The sequence below is a fragment of the Pongo abelii genome, chromosome 4 (assembly GCF_028885655.2).
Source record: "Pongo abelii isolate AG06213 chromosome 4, NHGRI_mPonAbe1-v2.0_pri, whole genome shotgun sequence".
In the NCBI taxonomy this organism is placed as follows: Eukaryota; Metazoa; Chordata; class Mammalia; order Primates; family Hominidae; genus Pongo; species Pongo abelii.
The window spans coordinates 22,124,259-22,143,525 of record NC_071989.2 but is presented as its reverse complement, the minus strand read 5'-3'; the positions used below and the strand labels follow the sequence as shown (position 1 = coordinate 22,143,525).

The 19,267-nt window shown below is 38.9% G+C and overlaps 1 protein-coding gene across 3 annotated transcripts in view; it reads left to right on the top strand.

The window, feature by feature from the left end:
- Positions 1 to 19,267, top strand: part of CDH12 (cadherin 12) — a 1,137,115-nt gene that overhangs the window by 1,093,792 nt on the left and 24,056 nt on the right. For all 3 annotated transcript variants that reach the window (NM_001131676.1, XM_024246642.2, XM_054555034.2), the window contains 1 exon segment: positions 3,738 to 3,874. In NM_001131676.1, coding sequence (NP_001125148.1) covers positions 3,738 to 3,874 — 137 coding nt within the window.

The window sequence follows — 19,267 nt, the reverse complement described above, 5'->3', positions numbered from 1 at the left end:
TCACGAAGTATTTCTCTGCAGCATGTGATGCTGTTTTGTAGCATTTACCTACAATGGAACTTCTTTCAAAATTGGAGTCAATCCTCCTAAGACCTGCCACTGTTTATTAACTGTTTATATAATATTTTAATTATTTTGTTATGATTTCAACAATATTCATAGCATCTTCACCAAAAGTAGATTTCATCTCAAGAAACTACCTTGTTTGCTCATCTATAAAAAGCAAGTCCCCATTTGTTCAAGTTTTATCATGAAATTGCAGCAATTCAGGCCCATCTTAGGGCTTTACTTCTAATTTCAATTCTCTTGTTATTTCCACCCCTCTGCAGTTACTTCCTCCATTGAAATCTTGGCCCCTCAAAGTCATCCATGAGGCTTGGAATAACTTCTTCCAAATTCCTGTTAATGTTTATATTTTGACCTCCTCTCACGAATCACCAATGTTCTTAATGGCATCTAAAATGATAAATCCTTTCCATAAGATTTTCAATTTACTTTGTCAAGAATCATCATAGAAGTCACTATCTTTGGTAGCTATAGCCTTACAAAATGTATTTCTTAAATAATAAGATTTGAAAGTCAGAATTACATTTTTCATCCATGGACTTTAGAAAGGATGTTGTGTTGGCAGTTATGAAAACAACATTCATTTCCTTATACATCTCCGCCTGAGCTCTTGGGTGACTAGGTGCATTGTCAATAAGCCGTAATATTTGGAAAGGATTTTTTTTTTCCTGAGCTGTGGGTCTCAACAGTAGACTTAAAATATTTAGTAAACCGGCTGGGTGCGGTGGCTCATGCCTGTAATCTCAGCACTTTGGGAGGTAGAGGTGGGCTAATCACAAGGTCTTGAGTTTGAGACCAGCCTGACCAACATGGTAAAACCCCATCTCTACTAAAAATACAAAAATTAACCAGGCGTAGTGGCATGCACCTGTAATCCCAGCTACTGACGAGGCTGAGGCAGGAGAATCCCTTGAACCTGGGAGGCAGAGGTTGCAGTGAGCCAAAATCACACCATTGCACTCCAGCCTGGGTGACAGAGCAAGACTCTGTCTTTAAAAAAAAAATTAATAAACCATGCTGTGAGCAGATGTGCTGTCTGTCATCCAGGCTTTGTTGTTCCATTTGTAAGAAAACAGGCAGAGTAGATTTAGCAAAATTAATAAGGGCTCTAGGATTTTTATAATGGTTAATGAACATTGGCTTCAACTTCAAATCACCAGTTGTATCAGCCTCTACTAAGAGAGTCAGGCTGTTTTTTGAAGCTTTGAAGCCAGGCACTGACTTCTCCTCTCTAGCTTTGAGTGTCCTTGATGGCATCTTCTTACAATAGAAGGCTGTTCTGTATACATTTAAAATCTGTTGCTTAGTGTAGCCACCTTCATCAATGATCTTATCTAGATCTTTTTGATAACTTGCTGCAGATCCTACATAAGTACTCCCTGCTTTACCTTGCACTTTAATGCTATGGAGAGGACTTCTTTCCTTAAACCTCATGAACCAACTCTGCTAGCTCACACTTTTCTTCTGCAGTTTCCTTACTTCTCTCCACCTTCATAGAACAGAAGACAGCTAGGGCAATATTCTGGGTTAGGCTTTGGCTTGAAGGAATGTTGTGACTGGCTTTATCTTCTATCCAGACCACTAAAGTTCCTCTATAACCACAACAAAACTAATTTGCTTTTTAATCATTCCTGTCTTCACTGGAGTAGCACTTTCAGTTTCCTTCAAGGACTCTTCCTTTGCATTCACAACTTGGCTGTTTGGCATGAGAGGCCTAGCTTTTGGACTATCTTGGCTTTAGGCATGCCTTCTTCACTGAGCTTAATGATTTCTAGCTTTTAATTAAAAGTGAGATATGTGTGACTCTTTCATTTGGACAGTTAGAGAACACTGTAGAATTATTACTTGACTTATTTTCCATATTGTTGTGTCTCAGGGGCTAGGGAAGGCCCAAGGAGCAGGAGACAGATGGGGGAATAGCTGGTTAGTGAAGCAGTCAGGACACACAACGTTTATTGATTAAGCTTATAATTATATGGGTGCAGTTCATTGTGCCTCAAAATAATTCATTGTTATTCAAAATAATTTCAATAGTAGCATCAAGTATCACTGTTCATAGATCACCCTAACAGTTATAGTATTGATTAAAAAGTTTGAAATGTAATAATTACCAAAATGTGACACAAATATGAAGTGAGCACTTACTGTTGGAAAAATGATGCTGATGAGCTTGCTTGACACGGGGTTCCAACAAACTTTCAATTTGTAAAAACGGCAATAGGAGTGAAGTACAATAAAGTGAACAGCTGTAAAATAAGGTATACCTGCACTAACAGATACAGACTAGTGTGGAATGATATATTTCAGATATATTTCACTTGTAAATGCAAGTGATCTAGAACTGAAATAACATACAAACTGCTACAGTTTCAAAATAATCAGCTTGTCAAAATAGTTTTTTATGTTGAGATACACATCCCTTTACTGACCTTTCACAATGAACACTTTCTTTGGAGCGGTGATTCCAAGGGGCTGACTAACAATGATGCCATCTGCTTTCAGCCATTGTTTGAAATGACCTCTCTTTGGTTCCAGGCTAGAATAAAATGATGACAAATATTTTGTGTATTGTGCCTTTTGATTAGCAAAATCATTTCCCATAAAATGCTATATTTAAAATTGGTAAGACTATGTAATTATAATTATATGGGAAACATTGATGACCTGGTTCAAACATCAACCTAAAACTTTCTAACTAAGTTAATTTGGACAAATTCCTTCATGTCTCTATGCTTTCTCTTTTCTCATTTGTAAAATATATTAATAATACCATTCTTCAGACATTTTTTATTCTCAATGTGTAAGCATTGAGAATAACGTCTATCAAATGGTCATATTTAAAAATGTTAATGATTGTTATGATTGAAAACACATGTTGGAAAAAGAATTCACATAATATCGATCCACATATCTACTGTCACTTAAAGATTTAAATACATGCATTTTCTATTTTGCTATTCATTTTCTTGGAATTTTTAGTCCAGTTGCTTCACATAGGGCAGCATCCATTATTATCAAATATGTCACATAATAAACAAGATAAAGAGACATCATTATCCAAAGTCACTGTTTTTTTAATGTTGACCTGATATGTAGTAAAACAACAATGAAACAACAAAATACATAACAAAATAAAATAACCATGACCCTTTTGTATGTTTTTGAGGAAATGTTTTTGTATAATTACCAAATTGTCAGTTACAAAATTTACCATTTGTTTCCATGATGTTATTTTTTCTATCTCTGGAAACAAAGATTCTACCTCTGTTTTGACCTGGGTTCTTTGTAGTTGTTTCCAGGTGCTTCTCTCAACCCTATTTACACATTCATAGCCACTGTTAAGGAATTTTTTACTGCTTGAAAAAGTTGTAATATTCAGCAGGTTAAGGAAACTCATGGTCAGCTTTAGAATTTTAGTCTCTGCTGAGCTCTCAAGGTGTCAAGGCCCTAAAATAATATGAACAGCAGGAGTACTAAATCTTTTATTATTTCCAGTTTCCCCTTGAGCATACTGACTTTGCAATAAAGAAGCTGTCATTTACACGCTTCTTTATTGCAAGGTGGGTAATAGCTACAGGGAGAAAAATAAGGAACTGTGTCAAGTTAGCCTAAGTGCCATTATGATTAATGTGTAATCATTGCACATTTGCATCTACTCTTTTCATATACAGGTACTTCATAGATTGGAAGAGTGATGGGGACAGCTACTTTACAATAGATGGAAATGAAGGAACCATCGCCACTAATGAATTACTAGACAGAGAAAGCACTGCGCAGTATAATTTCTCCATAATTGCGAGTAAAGTTAGTAAGTATGGCATGGACAGAATCAATGTTATACCGCAGTTCTTTGGATTTAAGACTCTTAAACGAGTCCCTGCTGAGATGTTTTTCATTTTTGGACTGACAGCTGAGTGGTCTTGCGGGGAAGCTCAGAAACCTGTTCCTTTTCCTCACAGCATAAATCCAGAGAAATTGTGACAGCTGCCAATGAGCCCTGTTTGCAGTATTGCATGAGTATCTAGTAGTGCATTTCATTGTGTGACCTCATCCTGTTCTATGCTTTACCCTCAAAAATTCACCCGAGTTTTAATTTCTCTTCCACACAGGTTCCTTTTACATATCATTGGGAATTTCACAGGTCCAGGAGAGCGAAAGTAATTATCATGTAAAATCACCCATTCTGAAATATTTTCTGACATCGAAGAGAGTATTTAAAAACTCATACATCTTCTCTTTCTCTCCCTTTATTCAAATTTATTTTTGGTGACTATCACTATGGAATATACAGGAGTTTCAATTGCAATTCTTCAAGGAGTGGCTCAAAATGTTTATTATTATTAGGAATTATTTGTTGAGTTGGTTTCTGCTTGGTTCAGAAGAGAATCCTCTAGACTGAGTGATTATAGGTTTTATTTGTTTGGCAGAACAATCAAGGTTATTATCACAACTTTCTCAAGTAATGGATCAGGATGAAAGCAGTGACGTTTGGCTCTTGAGATCATTGTTTTTAATAAAAGTGCAGCTCCCCATTCCTTTTACTTGTGGTCTCTTGAAAAGTTTGGAAAAATCTCAACTGACTCTCTTCCATTTGCTTCCTTCTTCTTTTATTTTGTGCATCTGGTGCAAATTTGTAACACTTTAGCAGCTAATTCCAACTTTCCATGCAGGGAATAGCTGTGAGCATTTCTGCTGAAGGGTTTTGATCAGTCCAACTCAGTGGGAATGTAAACATGAAACAGTTTTGTTTGTCTTCAACAACTCCATAGAAACATGAATAGTCAGATACCCGTTCCCACATCTTCGTGATATCTTTAGCTGATCCCATTACTTTTAGTTTATTTTGATTATTAAAAGTAAGTCTAACATAAAAGATCATGCAGCTTCTGCCTTGCTCGTTGGAACACTTAGAGTTCCAAAGTGTCGTGTAAGAAGTCTGACTACCCGGAGGCTGCCATACTAGAGAGGCCACACTGTGGTACTCAGGTTGACAATTCCAGCTCAGCTCTGCCTTCCAACCACACCTCCCAGCATTCTGGAAATGTGAGTGATGCTGTCTTGGAGCCTCTAGTCCAGTCCACTGTACTAGTGGAATACCACATGTAAACTTCATCAATGCCATGTGAAATGGAATATTAACCCAGTCAAATCCTGCCCAAATTCTTACCCACAAAATTGTAATAAATATGCAAAATTGTTTGTCACAATTTTAGAATATTTCACATTTATTAAAACCAACTACATTTTGATGTCTGCTGTTACATGGGAACAGATATCTGAAGAACTCAAAGACATAATCAGAACTTTCATTCCTTGGGGGTGGGGCTATTGATTCTCCAGTTTCTTGCAATAGAAAGGAAAGAGGAAAAATTTTTAAATGCATAAATCTCTATGAATATAGTGCCAATATAGTGCTCCATTGGTTGCCCCCCCCCTTTATTTTTTGTGACATAGTCTCACTCTGTCACCTAGACTGGAGTGCAGTGGTGCAATCTCGGATCACTGCAACCTCCGCCTTCTGGGTTCAAGTGATTCTCCTGCCTCAACCCGCCGAGTAGCTGGTATTACAGGCATGTATCATTGCACCTGGCTAATTTTTGTATTTTCAGTAGAGACAGGGTTTCACCATCTTGGCCGGGCTGATCTCGAACTCCTGACTTTAGGTGATCCACCTGCCTCGGCCTCCCAAAGTGCTGGGATTAAAGGAGTGAACCACTGTACCTGGCCTCGTTGCCACTGTTTTTAGGGCTAAAATGGAATGGCAGTAAAGACAGTTGTTCAAATGCTAATTCTCATGTAATTTTGTGAATTATTTGCTGTTGGGGGCTCTGGGTGTCCCCTCCGCATAGGAATCTGACATGGGCACCCAGTGGTAGACCTTATAACTTCTTAATTCTAGAGCCCCCTTGCTTAGCAGGCAGCCTTTTTGGGTAAATTGATAGCACGATTTCTCAATTTTAGCTCCTTTCTCCTGTGTCCGGTTGACCATGGGAAATTCACTCATCTTTATGACGTTAAAACAGATGCATTATAGGTTGCCACTATATTGCAGGTTTCCTCTGCCTTGCCGTCTTCTTTCGTATCTGCCTTCTTTGGGCAGTTAGGCTTGGGATGATCAGTGAGTTAGCTACCAAGCACTCATATTATAGGGAGAAGAGAATAACAGTCTCCCCTTCTTGAAGGGCTCCCATCCTCATTCTCTTTGTTTTCCCCAAGTCTCCTTTCACACCTGGCATCTATCTCCCCTCCCATACCACATTCTATTATAGTTACATATGTTTTCCTCATTCATTTCATGCTTTCATTTATTTCATTTATGCAGAATTTGGGAACAGCTAAAATATATCATAATTTTTAAAATCCGCTTTCGTTTTCTAAGATCTTTGAGAAATATGGTGAAAATGAGTTGTCTAAGTTACAGAATAGAAGACCTCTGTGAACCATGTTACTTTCACTCCAATGGTGGGGATACAATAAATGACAACTGACCAGAGGTAGTCTCTTCAATAACTTCTACTTATCATAAACATGTTGTCCATAATAAAAGATTATTCAGTAGAAAACTATCTAATCTAACCTAAACCTTCCTATTCATACACAAAACAGGTGCATATTTTCTTGACGTAGGGATAGTAGGCTTATGTGCCTTAACTCTAGATGGATGTCTCAGATAGTTTATTGATTGCTTCTACTGTAGCTATGGCAGGTCTCTTTCTTTCCAAAGGCTCCTTGGGCTATCAAAGCAATTATGGTATTGAAGACACTCGTAACAATAAGGTCTAGTGTCTCCTTTCAGAGCCTTGAGCTTCAACAATTTAGAAAATGGAAGGAAGTATGAACCTTTATAGTGGAAGCAAGTGTTAGTCCCTGAAAGTTTAGATCTTAGAATCCTAATTTGTTAGTTGTCAATATGATTGGTGCATATGCGGGCTCTGTCACACTGCCACCTGCTGGCTAGAGTTTTTACCTAAATGAAAATTAGGAATCCACAGGGTATGGTTGCTAATAAGTTATGTTGCTCCTCACTGGGTCATAGGCAGAACTGGGACTTAGACAGATTAACAAAATATATGCACAATCTAAGAGTGATACCAAACTAATATTCCTAAAATGGACTTCTGGTTAATTCCAGTATCTACTCAGTGGCCAATGTAAAGATATTGGAACTATAAAGGAAATCGGGTATGACAAAGACTATATATCTGTATGAAAAATAAAGAAGCTAAACCCTATCATGTGGTAATTAAAGAGTCTATAAGAAGAGTAGGTAATCATAGGTTTTTATTTTGTTTGAATGCACAGCTTAAAAGTAAACTTTATTCATATTCTAGTGCCAAAGACTCTCTTCATTGATCACACTAGCCAGCTGAGCAGGGAATATCATCATCGTGAATAAATGAGAAATGAATAGCCCACACTTGCCCTGCCAAGAAGAATGAAATTGCTTAAGTATACCTTATTGCAAATTGAACTAGCATATGTTTTGGCTCTGACCCTTTTATAAAAACTCTCAGGTGAAATGAAATGGCACGATGATTGAACAACTTCCAATTAATTAAAAAGCAGTCATTAATCAGTGTTGCTATAGTTGGAGGTCCAAATAATTTTATTAGAGTCCTAATAATTCTTTTATGCATTACTGCTTTGCTGTTTTTATTATATTAACCTTGAGTATTTTCAATGAGACAGAGACTCCAAACTTTACTTCATTCAGATTATCAGAAAGTTTCAACAGGCAAATGTTTCTAGGATTGTTCTGTTACTTTAACAAATGTCATTAATTAAAGATAACTAGCCAGACAGGATGGCTTGCAACTGTAGTCCCAGCTACTCAAGAGGCTGAGGTGGGAGGATCACTTGAGGCCAGGAGTTCAAGACCAGTCTGAGCAACATACTGAGACCCGTCTCAAAAAAGAAAAACAAAATTAACAAAAGGAAAAAGAAAGTGAATAAATAAATATAACTAAACATAACTTCACTAAATCCTTAGAATATATTTTATATGATTATAAAATAGAAAGGTGATGCCAGAGACAATGCTTTTCTTGGTCCTATTAGTTATCAAAATGGCAGTGAATTGGTCCAATTTATTGTGTAATAAGTTACAAAAAAACAGTGAGTTCCCTTACTAAATGCTTTATTGAAAAATGTTTACATACAATTGTATCATTATGAGTTGTGATTAAGTTGTTAGATAATTAATTTTTAAGGTTATCTTCTATATAGAGCTATTTTATATTGTAACTTTTAAAATTTTCACATAAATTAATATTATCCTCATAGGTATGGAAAATCAAATTTCAAGATTGGTACCTATAATTCAGATTCAACATAAATTCATGCATTTTTTGGTATCATCTGTATAGAGTACTATCTATGAACAAAACATTATTTGTTGTGGGTTAGGAGAAAACTGATTAGGAATGATATCTATTCTTAAGGGCATTACAATTTAGTAGTAGTTATAAGTTGACCAGATTTGTAAATTTGGAAAGTAATAACTATGTAAATTATGCTGAATTCCAGGGAAATTAGATTTAAGTGAGCTGTCATATAAACTTCAGAGGGGGGTTGCAAAAGGTTAGGACTGACCACAATGTGGTCATGAAGAATTTAAACAAAAAAATATATAGATTTTTCTGGCAGAATCTTCTGAATTTTTTTTTTTTGGCTTATATGCCAAATAGTCAGCTATGGAATGATATTATCGGAACATATGAGAAGTGAGTACCTAATTTTTCTAGAATAACATTAAGTAACAATAGAATAAAGTAATAAACTATATTAATAGCTTTCTATGCATTAACTCATCTGATCCTTTCAATGAACCTGCAAAGTGAGTGTTCTTGTTCACATCGTAGGCATGAGGAATGGACTCTCAGAGATATTTTGTCTATAGCTCAGTGTCACACAGCTAATGACCAGGCTTAGACCAACACCCTGGAATCTCTCATTCCAAAACACATTCTGAGGATGATACTGACAACAATTTCACAGGGAACATATTCACCATGCTTCATTTATTTATTTTAAATAATTTAGGGGGTGTGATTGGGAGATGTTGCTCAAGTAATGAAAACATTTGAGTTAGATAGGAGGAATTAATTCAAGAGATCTATTGTACAACATGGTGACTATAGTTAATATATTGTATTCCTGAAAAATTCTGACAGAGTGGATATAAAATGTTTCTACAAAAATTATAACTATGTGAGGTAGTGCATATGTTAATTAGCTAGAGTTACTCATTCTACAATGTATATATACTTCAAAACAGCGTATTGTACATGGTAAAGACATACAGTTCTACCTGTCTGTTAAAATGTTAACTTAAAAATGTTAGTGGTAGGCTGGGCATGGTGGCTCATGCCTGCAATCCCAGCACTTTGGAAGGCCAAGGCAAGAGGATCACCTGAGGTCAGGAGTTCAAGACCAGCCTGCCCAACATGGTGAAATCTTGTCTCTACTAAAAACACAAAAATTAGCTGAATATTGTGGTGGGCGCCTATAATCCCAGCTACTCGGGAGGCAGAGGTTGCAATAAGCCGAGGTCATGTCACTGCACTCCAGCCTGGGTGACAGAGTGAGACTCTGTCTCAAAAAAAAAAAAAAAGTTAGTGGTAACAATTATCAAAGTAATTTCCATTGCATAGATAAATAATAACATAGTAAAAAAGACTAAATATCTTTATTTGCAATGTACATATAGATGAAGTGAAATTCATATTTATTATCTATCTATATTTAAGGTTATTAGATGGCTTACATATCAAAATTCGATAGAAATTTGCATTTTAGAAAGAAAAAACAGAGACTCAGAATAGAAAAATATGTATATAATATTATGTACATAACAGTGATACAGTTAGGTAGATTTCTATCTCTGCCCAATAAATGTGAATTACCAGGATCTCAAGCTACAGTAAGAGTTCCTAATAACTTAATTGTGAAGGACCTTTTTTGATAGTTTCCCTTGTACATTAAAAGAGTTTGTCTACCTGACATCATACTCTTATTTAAGCAATATCTATTAAATAACTTTATGTTTAATTAATCAGAGTGACAGACAATTTGATCAACATAATAGCACACTTAGTTGATATAATTACAAAATGATGTGTCAATTAACCTTATAACGAAATGGTATGTAATATCTAACATGCCAGACTTTTTGAAATATTGAAAAAATACAGCCTCATTATCAATAATTTCTCAATACCTCAGTTGGGAACTGATGAACAAAAACATACTTGGTAGTTATGATATGCAAACTATGTGTTTTTCACCTTGTGCTCAATGGTGTCATCACAGGTCCTGTCTTGGGGTGATTGAGTGATGAGAATTAGTTAAGACACAAGACATATGAACCAATGTAGACCTTCAAAATCAGGGCAGAGTGTGGGAAGGAATAAGAATTTCTGGCAAATATGTTCAATGATGCAGGCAGCATATGGCACTCTCAATATGGTGCCCTTGAATAAGGCAATCTTAATTATAAATGGGGTGGAGGATGGCACATAAATAGAAGATGAAGTCACAAATATCCTAAAAATAGGTGGAGCATAATACTGGTAATCGGAAGTGGATCATATTTAGATTTTAAGGGTGGAAAGACAGCAACATTTCTTTGAAAGATGTTCTCAGGTACTACACTGCTAGTCATGAACAGGTCTTCAATTCTTGGGGAGGAAGAGTGCAAGAACTTAGGAGAAAAACTTACTCTTTATGTATGAGGTATTAGTTACTTATGCTATGTTACAAATTTGGTAGTTTAAACAACATGTATTATTTTACAGTTAGGAGAGTTAGGAATCCATTTATGGTGAATTTTTGTTCTCTAAGGTTTCTCTTATAAGACTGCAATTAGGTTGACTCAGTGGTTGATAGCGAGATTCAGTGTGCTGTAGGCTGTTGGATGAGCAACTATTCCACACTGCTGTTTGATCCAAAGCTGCCCTCAGTTTCCAGCCACAGGAGCATCTACATAGAGCAGTTTGTAACATGGCAGCTGGCATGATCAAAATGAGCAAGAGAAAGAGAAAGTGCCAGCAAGATGAAAGTCAGCTTTTTATAACTTAATGTCAGAAATGACATCTCCTCTTTTCCCACATTCTCTTTATTGGAAGCAAGCCACTAGATTCAGGCCATACTTAAAGGAAAAGAGTTACACAAGGGTGTGAATATCAGGAGGTGGGGATCATTGGGAGCCATTATAGAAACTTGCCTACCATATGGGCTCTTGGCAATCAGACAACTCAACTGAAAAAAGAAAAAAAATTAGAAACCATATTCGTTGGCCTCTAGGCACTAAAAATGTCATGAGAAATGCAACAATCTGGCTAAATACATTAAATATAAAATCAAAATTCAGAGTGCTCCCAGAAAGAATATAATAAGTAATTATTTTTGAAAAAAAAATTACTTTGAAGACCTGAACATCGTATGTCACATAGGAAGCTCCATATGAGTTGAGGATTTAAAAGATTAAAAAAAAAGAAAATCATCATGGAAGGAAGGAGGCTATTCTAGGTTGAGGAAACATTTTAAGCAAAGGCATAGATATGAAAAGTCATGTTGAGGTCCGATATTGCAAGCAGTGTGGTATAGTTGCTGTCAAGGAGTAGACATTCAGAAAGGAGGCTGAGGCTTCATTCAACAATGAATGAAGACTTGTGAGAATCTGCAGTTTTTCAGGTGCTACTATGAGTCTGCCCTCCTTCTCATTGTATCTCCTCTACCTGTGTGCCCCCGGCTTACTATGGATCCAAGAAGCATTTCACTTCTCCAACTTTTCCTATCTGTTCCTAGGCCTGCATTTCTGTGAGCCAACACTGATTGGCTTACAGTGTATTCACCTGGGTGACTGTATAGTTAACCCTGTGAGCAACCATGTGACAAAGAGGTGTGGATTCTTTGTGGTGTTTGGGCAGAAATATTCTCCTCTTAATTTGGCCAGACTTTTCAAAAAAGTTATTAACAGTTCTATTCACTTTGAGAACAGGAATCCTTGGTTTGGCCTTTTCTTCTCTACTGGCCTTCCTCAATGTGAATCACAGCCACCTGCCTCAGAGACACCTGGAACATTTCCTAAAGGGAAGATTCTTGTACCTCTTTCAAGTCACGGTGAATCAGAATTTCTGGGAGTACTGCCAAGAAATCTCCATTTCAAACAAGCTCCCTGAGTAACTCCAAGGAACACTGATTTGGGACCCACTGTGTCATTCTCAAATTTGAGTAAACAAAAGAGTGGAATCAGTTACCATGAATATATGTACTTACTCAAAGACTGTAGTTGACTTTTCAGGACTAAACATAACCATTGGTGTCAATTCCAAATTGATGTCAATCCTTTCTTCTTTCAATTGCCCAAATTATTGCTTTCCTCTTATTTTTCTAAATGCCTTGTTTTACATGAGTGTAGGTAGTTTATTTACTGTGTTCTGATTTCCTTTCTTTTTCCCAAGTAACTATATAAAACTATTTTGTATTCTCAAAGAGAGATAAGTGTGGCTTATACTAGAATTGCCAATATTTTCTTAGTACTTGTATATTAGGGTTCTCTAAAGGGACAGAACTAATAAGATAGATGAATGTATGAAAAGGAGTTTATTAGGGGAAATGACTCACATGATCACAAGATGAGGTCCCACAATAGACCATCTGCAAGGTGAGGAGCCAGGAAGCCAGTCTGAGTCCCAAAACCTCAAAAGTAGGGAAGCCAATAGTGCAACCTTCAGCCTGTGGCAGAAGGACCGAGAGTCCCTGGTAAATCACTGGTCTGAGTCCAAGAGTCCAAAACCTGAAGAACTTGGGGTCTGGTGTTTGAGGGAAGGAAATATCCATCCAGCACAAGGGAATGATGAAGGCAGGAAGACTCAGTGAGCTTATTCCTTCCACATTCCTCTGCCTGCTTTTATCCTAGCCACGCTGGCAGCTGATTAGATGGTGCCCACCCAGACTGACGGTGAGTCTGCCTCTCCCATTCTACCGACTCAAATGTTAATCTCCTTTGGCAATGCCCTCACGGACACACCCAGGAACAATGATTTGCATCCTTCAGTCCAATCAAGTTGACACTCAATATTAACCATCACAAGTCTAGCCTTTGTCAACTTGAACCCATACACATCTCCTGAAATCATACATAATCACCAAATGAAGACAATAATAAGGTCATAATTATGCCTAACATAATACAGTTATCCTTCTTACAACCAGAAGCACACTAATCATTAACCTAAATGCTATTATATAAAGTTAACAATATTTAAATGCTGATATGAAGTCAATAAATCTTATGTCACATGATAAAGAAAAAAGGAAATAAAATAAAGATATTTTCTTAGTACAACTGTATACATGTACAAACATGTTCTTAACAAAATAAGGGGGAAATACTCATGACAATTACAGTCCTCATTTCTTCAGCTGGTCACATGGTCGTAGCTGGTATTGATGATTACCTTCTCCTACTACCCCTTCTGTGTTCCCTTCAGCAAGCACCTCAGCAGGTCATGGTTTTTTTCCTGGTGGAGTGACCCAAACCTTCATTCCTAAGATGTCTGGGCCATCTGTAATCCTGCCTAGATTGGGCTGTTGTTTCCCATTAACTTTAATTACAGAGCATAGTAATACTAAGAGATGCCCTAAAGGATCTCCTGTATTCCACGCATACTCTTCTTTACCTCCATTGTGGAGTAGTGGACCGATTTCTTCTTGATAGTCCTAGTCAATCACCCCAGCCAACACTGTAACTCCCTTCTTAGCCTGTTGAATTAGAGGTAGGAGGAGCCCAAAGTGGACAGGTGGTATCTTAACTTCCAGTTTAATGGAATTATTGTGTCTCTTGGTGGTAGCATTCCTCCCTCTGGATCTAAGACCTCTAGGCCAGCAGAATGTAATGTTGCAATAACAAGAAGCAAAAATTTTTCTAGTGGGTCACTAGAAGTGATGGTGAGTGGTGCCATTTCCACTTCCACCCTTTGATTCCTGGACCCGTGAACCTTGGCTATGGGAGAAACAGTACCATATATTGGACACTGATTCAGAGCATACACAGTCTTCTGGAGACCTCTGCCCCAGCCTTGCAAATTATTGTCACCTGTTTGGGCTTGTAATTGTGACTTAAAAGGGCCATTCCACTGTTCCATCAATCCAGCTGCTTCAGAATGATGAGAAACATGGTAAGACCAGTGAATTCCATGAGAATAAGCCCACTTCTGCACTTCTTTAGCTGTAAAGTAAATGCCTTGGTCAGAGGCAATGCTGTGTGGAATACCATGATGGTGGATAAGGCGTTCTGTGAGTCCACGGATGACAGTCTTGGCTGAAGCATTGCGTGCCGGATAGGCAAACCTATATCCGGAATAGGTGTTTGTTCCAGTGAGGGCAAACCAATGTCCTTGCTATGATGGAAGAGGTTCAGTATAATCCACCTGCCACCAAGTAGCTGCCAGATCACCCCAAGTAATGGTGCCATATCAAGGGCTCAGTGTGCTCTCTGCTGCTGGCAAATTGAGCACTCAGCAGTGGCCGTAGCCAGGTCAGCCTTGGTGAATGGGAGTTCATGTTGCTAAGTCCATGCATAAACTCCATCCCCGCAACCATGGCCACTTTGTTCATGGGCCCATCAGGCAATGACAACAGTGGCTAGGGAAAGAGGCTGAGTGGTGTCCATAGAATGAGTCATTCTACCCACTTGATTATTAAAATCCTCCTCTGCTGAGGTCACCCTTTGGTGAGCACTCACATGAGTTACAAATATCTTCATAGTTTTTGACCACTCAGAGATGTCTATCCACATACCTCTTCCTCAAGTTTCTTTGTCATCAATTTTTTAATCGTGCTTCTTCCAAGTCCCTGACCCTCCAGCTAAGCCATTGGCCACAGCACATGAATCAGTATATAATCACACATCTGGCCATTTCCCCTCCAAACAAAGTCACAACCAGGTGGGCTGCTTAAGGTTCTGCCCACTGGGAAGATTTCCCTTCACCACTGTCCTTCAGGGATGTCCTAAAAAGGGGCTGTAGTATTACAGCTGTCCGTTTTCAGGTGGTGACTGCCTATCAGGCAGAAACATCTGTAAAACAGGCCCTTGTCTTGTCTTGCTCTGTCAACTTCTCATAAGGCCACCAGTGCAGGCTGAGGGAGAGAAGGCAGGGTGGCAGGAGTGTGGACCATGGACATTTGAGCCTCTTCCTCATGTAACCTACTTGTGCCCTCAGGACCTTCTTGAGCCCAATCACATATATACCACTTACATTTGAAGATGAAATGCTGCTGTGCATGAGCCACTTTATGGCTACACGGGTCAGAAAGCACCCAGTTCATGACAGGCAGTTCAGATGTCATAGTGACTTGATGACCCATAGTCAAACATTCAGTTTCCACCAAAGCCCAGTAACAGGCCAAGAGAGAGAGACAGGAGAGTAGTTATCTGCAGAAGCAGAGCAGATACCAGGAGAGTAGTTATCTGCAGAAGATGGCAGGGCCTTGCTCAAAAATCCTAGAGGCCTCTGCTGTGTTTCAGCTATGGGGGCCTGCCAAAAGCTCCAAGCAGCATCCATGACACCTCAAGCAACATTGGATCTGCTGGGTCATATGGCCCAAGTGGCAGACCTGCTTACACAGCAGCGTGGACTTGTTGCAGAACCTTCTGTTCTTGACCCCATTCAAAACTGGCAGCCCTTCAGGTTACTTGATAAATAGGATGGAGTTACCCACCCAAATACGGAATATGTTGCCTCCAAAATCCAAATAGGCCTACTAGGCATTGCGCCTCTTTCCTGGTTGTAGGAGGGACCAAATGCTGCAACTTATCCTTCATCTTAGAAAGAATATCTCAATAGGCCCCACACCACTGGACCCCTAGAAATTTTACTGAGGTAGAAGTTCCCTGAATTGTAGTCTTATTTATTTTCCATCTTCTGCATGCAAATGTCTCACCAATAAGTCCAATGTGTTTGCTACTTCTCACTCACTGGATCCAATCAGGATAATGTCATCAATGTAATGGATCAGTGTGATATCTTGTGGAAGCAAAAAATGATCAAGGTCTCTCTGAACAAGAAGATTATGACACAAAGCTAGAGAGTTTATATACCCCTGAGGTAGGACAGTAAAGGTATATTTCTGGCCTTGCCAGCTGAAGGCAAATTGCTTCTGGTGGGCCTTATGGACAAAAATAGAGAAAAAGGCATTTGCCAAATCAATGGCTGCATACCAGATACCAGGAGATGTGTTAATTTGCTCAAGCAATGAAACCACATCTGGTATAGCAGCTGCAATTGGAGTCACCACTTGGTTAAGCTTATGATAATCCACTGTCATTATCCAAGATCCGTCTGTCTTCTGCACAGGCCAAATAGGAGAGTTGAATGGGGATGTGGTGGGAATTACTACCCTTGTGTTTTTCAAGTCTTTACTGGTGGCACTAAACTCTTCAATTTACCCAGGGATGCAATATTGTTTTTGATTTACTAATTTTCTAGGTAGAGGCAGCCCTAATGGCTTCCATTTGGCCTTTCCCACCATAATAGCCCTCACTCTACCAGTCAAGGAGCCAATATGTGGGTTCTGCCAACTGCTAAGTATTTCTATGCCAATGATGCCTTCTGGCACTGGGGAAATGAACACAGAATAAGTCTGGGAACCCACTGGACTCACTGTTTTAATTATCTTTATATTTAATTAATTATCTGACCTATTACTCATTCTATTAATTATCTGACCTCCATAAGCCCCTACTTTAACTGGAGGACCACAATGACGTTTTGGGTCCTCTGGAATAAAGGTCAGCTCAGAGCCAGTGTCCAATAATCCCCAAAAAGTCTTATCATGTCCCTTTCCCCAATGCACAGTTACCATGGTAAAAGGCCAGAGGTCTCCTTGGGGAAAGATGGGAGAAAGATTAACAGCATAAATTGTTGGTAGAGTAGTGGGGTCCTTCCTCAAGGGGACTTGTCCTCCCTCCATTCAAGGGGTTCTGGGTCTGTAAACTGGTACAAGTCTGGAAATTGAGTGAGAGGCCATGGTTCTCTGTTTTTAGAATTCAAGTTAGTCTTCTGTTCACTTGATTGGGAAGTTTTCTGCTTATATAAATTAAGTAAGAATATAGTAGGCTTCCTGTTTATTTAAATTCTAGGAACACTGTGATTAATTAGCCAGTGCCAGAGCTCTACACATGTCTATTTTGATTGCTGCTTTGCCTCTGCTGTCCATTACAGTAGCTATGCCCACCTTGCCTTTAATGATTGAGTGCCGTCTCTTGGCCCCTGCCACCTTGGAATCCAATTATTCCCATTGCATTTAAATTTTATAGTTGAGTGACTGTGGTTCCCAACATAAGATCCCACATACAGAGAACAATCACAGAACTCTTCAAGGATGCAGGTGCTGCCTTCACAAATCTATTTTGGAAATTATTGGTGAAGCGTATGTCTTCTAGACCCTCCCAGCTGGGATGAATAGGTGACTAATCTACTCTAGCATCACAATCTCCCTAAGTCTTTGGATCCCTTCCTCTATATTAAACCAAGGGAGATTATGCATTTCCAGCTCACTCATAGTGGGCCATCTTTTAATCCATATTTCAGCTAACCAAGCAAATAAAGTATTAGAACCTTTTTGAACTCCACCAACTGCAACATTAAATGTAGTATTCCTGCTTAGTGGGCCCAAATCAATAAATTCAACCTGATTCAACTTTATACTCCTTCCACCATTATCCCGCACCCTTAATATCGATTCTCATTCCTGTTTTCCAGATTTCTGCTCATATAAATTAGAAAACTCAAGAAGTTCTGTGGGAGTGTAGTGCACCTCCTTGTGGGTTACCCTCTGAAAATCACCTCTAGGGTCCTGCAGGGACTTCAGTCTAGTTATAAGTCTAGAAACAAACAGCGGTGTTGGGGGTGGGTCCTGAAGAGAATCAGCATTGTCTTGCCTGACAACTGCCTCAGGGGAGGCCATCATTGTTGCCTTAGGCAGCACGGGGTTTATCTCCTTAGACAAATGTGGAAAGGTTGATGGCAGTGTGGGTGGGGGAGGGGATGTTGCCACCATTGGGGTTGCGAAAGCCGTTTCCTCTGACAATAAAGGCTTATCAGGATTTACATTTGCTATATTGGTTTATATCTACCCATAATAAAAGGTTTTAAAGAAAAAAAAAAAAAAAAAAAAAGGATTTACAAGCTCAGTGTCCTTACCCTTATCAGGGCCCTCTCATCGGTTCCCATTCCAAGTTGCAGGGTCCCATTCTTTTCCAATGCCCTCACTTTAAAAGTAATCACCGACAAGGCTGTGCATGTACTTTTTTTTTTGAGACAGAGTCTTGCTGTGTCACCCAGGCTGGAGTGCAGTGGCTGATCTCGGCTCACTGCAAGCTCCACCTCCCAGGTTCAGGCCATTCTCTTGCCTCACCCTCCCAAGTAGCTGGAACTACATGCGCCTGCAACCACGTCCAGCTAATTTTTTGTATTTTTAGTAGAGACAGGGTTTCACCATGTTAGCCAGGATGGTTTTGATCTCCTGACCTCGTGATCCGCCCGCCTCTGCCTCCCAAAGTGCTAGGATTACAGGCGTGAGCCACCGCGCCCAGCCTGTGCCTGTACTTTTTGTTGCAGGTCAGCCACTCTCATGATAAGACCTTTTGTCTAATTTTCCACAATTTCAGCTTTTTCTCTATAGGAGATAAGACTCTCACTCAGGGCAATCTTAGAAGATTCCAGGCTCAGTATCTGCTTCTGGAGCCAGGAGTTAGACTCTCTGAGTTTATTGTTTTCTTTCACCACTGTGTCCAGCAAACAACTAACTTCATTATGTTTCTTGCTTCTCCACATGTGGTCAAAGGTATTAGGTATAGAGTCACAAAACTCCTTGCCTCTCATGAGCAATGAATCAGGAGTATAAAATTCATTTATTTTGCATAACTCTCTAAACAGTTCACATCAAGGACTATCAGTGTTCTGCATACTATTAGAAGCAGAGTCCTTAGCATTTTTGAGTCTAATCATATAAGCAGCCAACTCCAAAAGCCCCAAAACCAGCTAAATAAACCCATCTTTATAATTCTATTTATCTAGAACCACTCCTGGTACTAAAAGCTGAATTAGTCAGGGTTCTCTAAAAGGACAGAACTTCTAGGAATGATGAATATCTGAAGGGGAGTTTATTAAGATAATTGATTCACAGGATCACA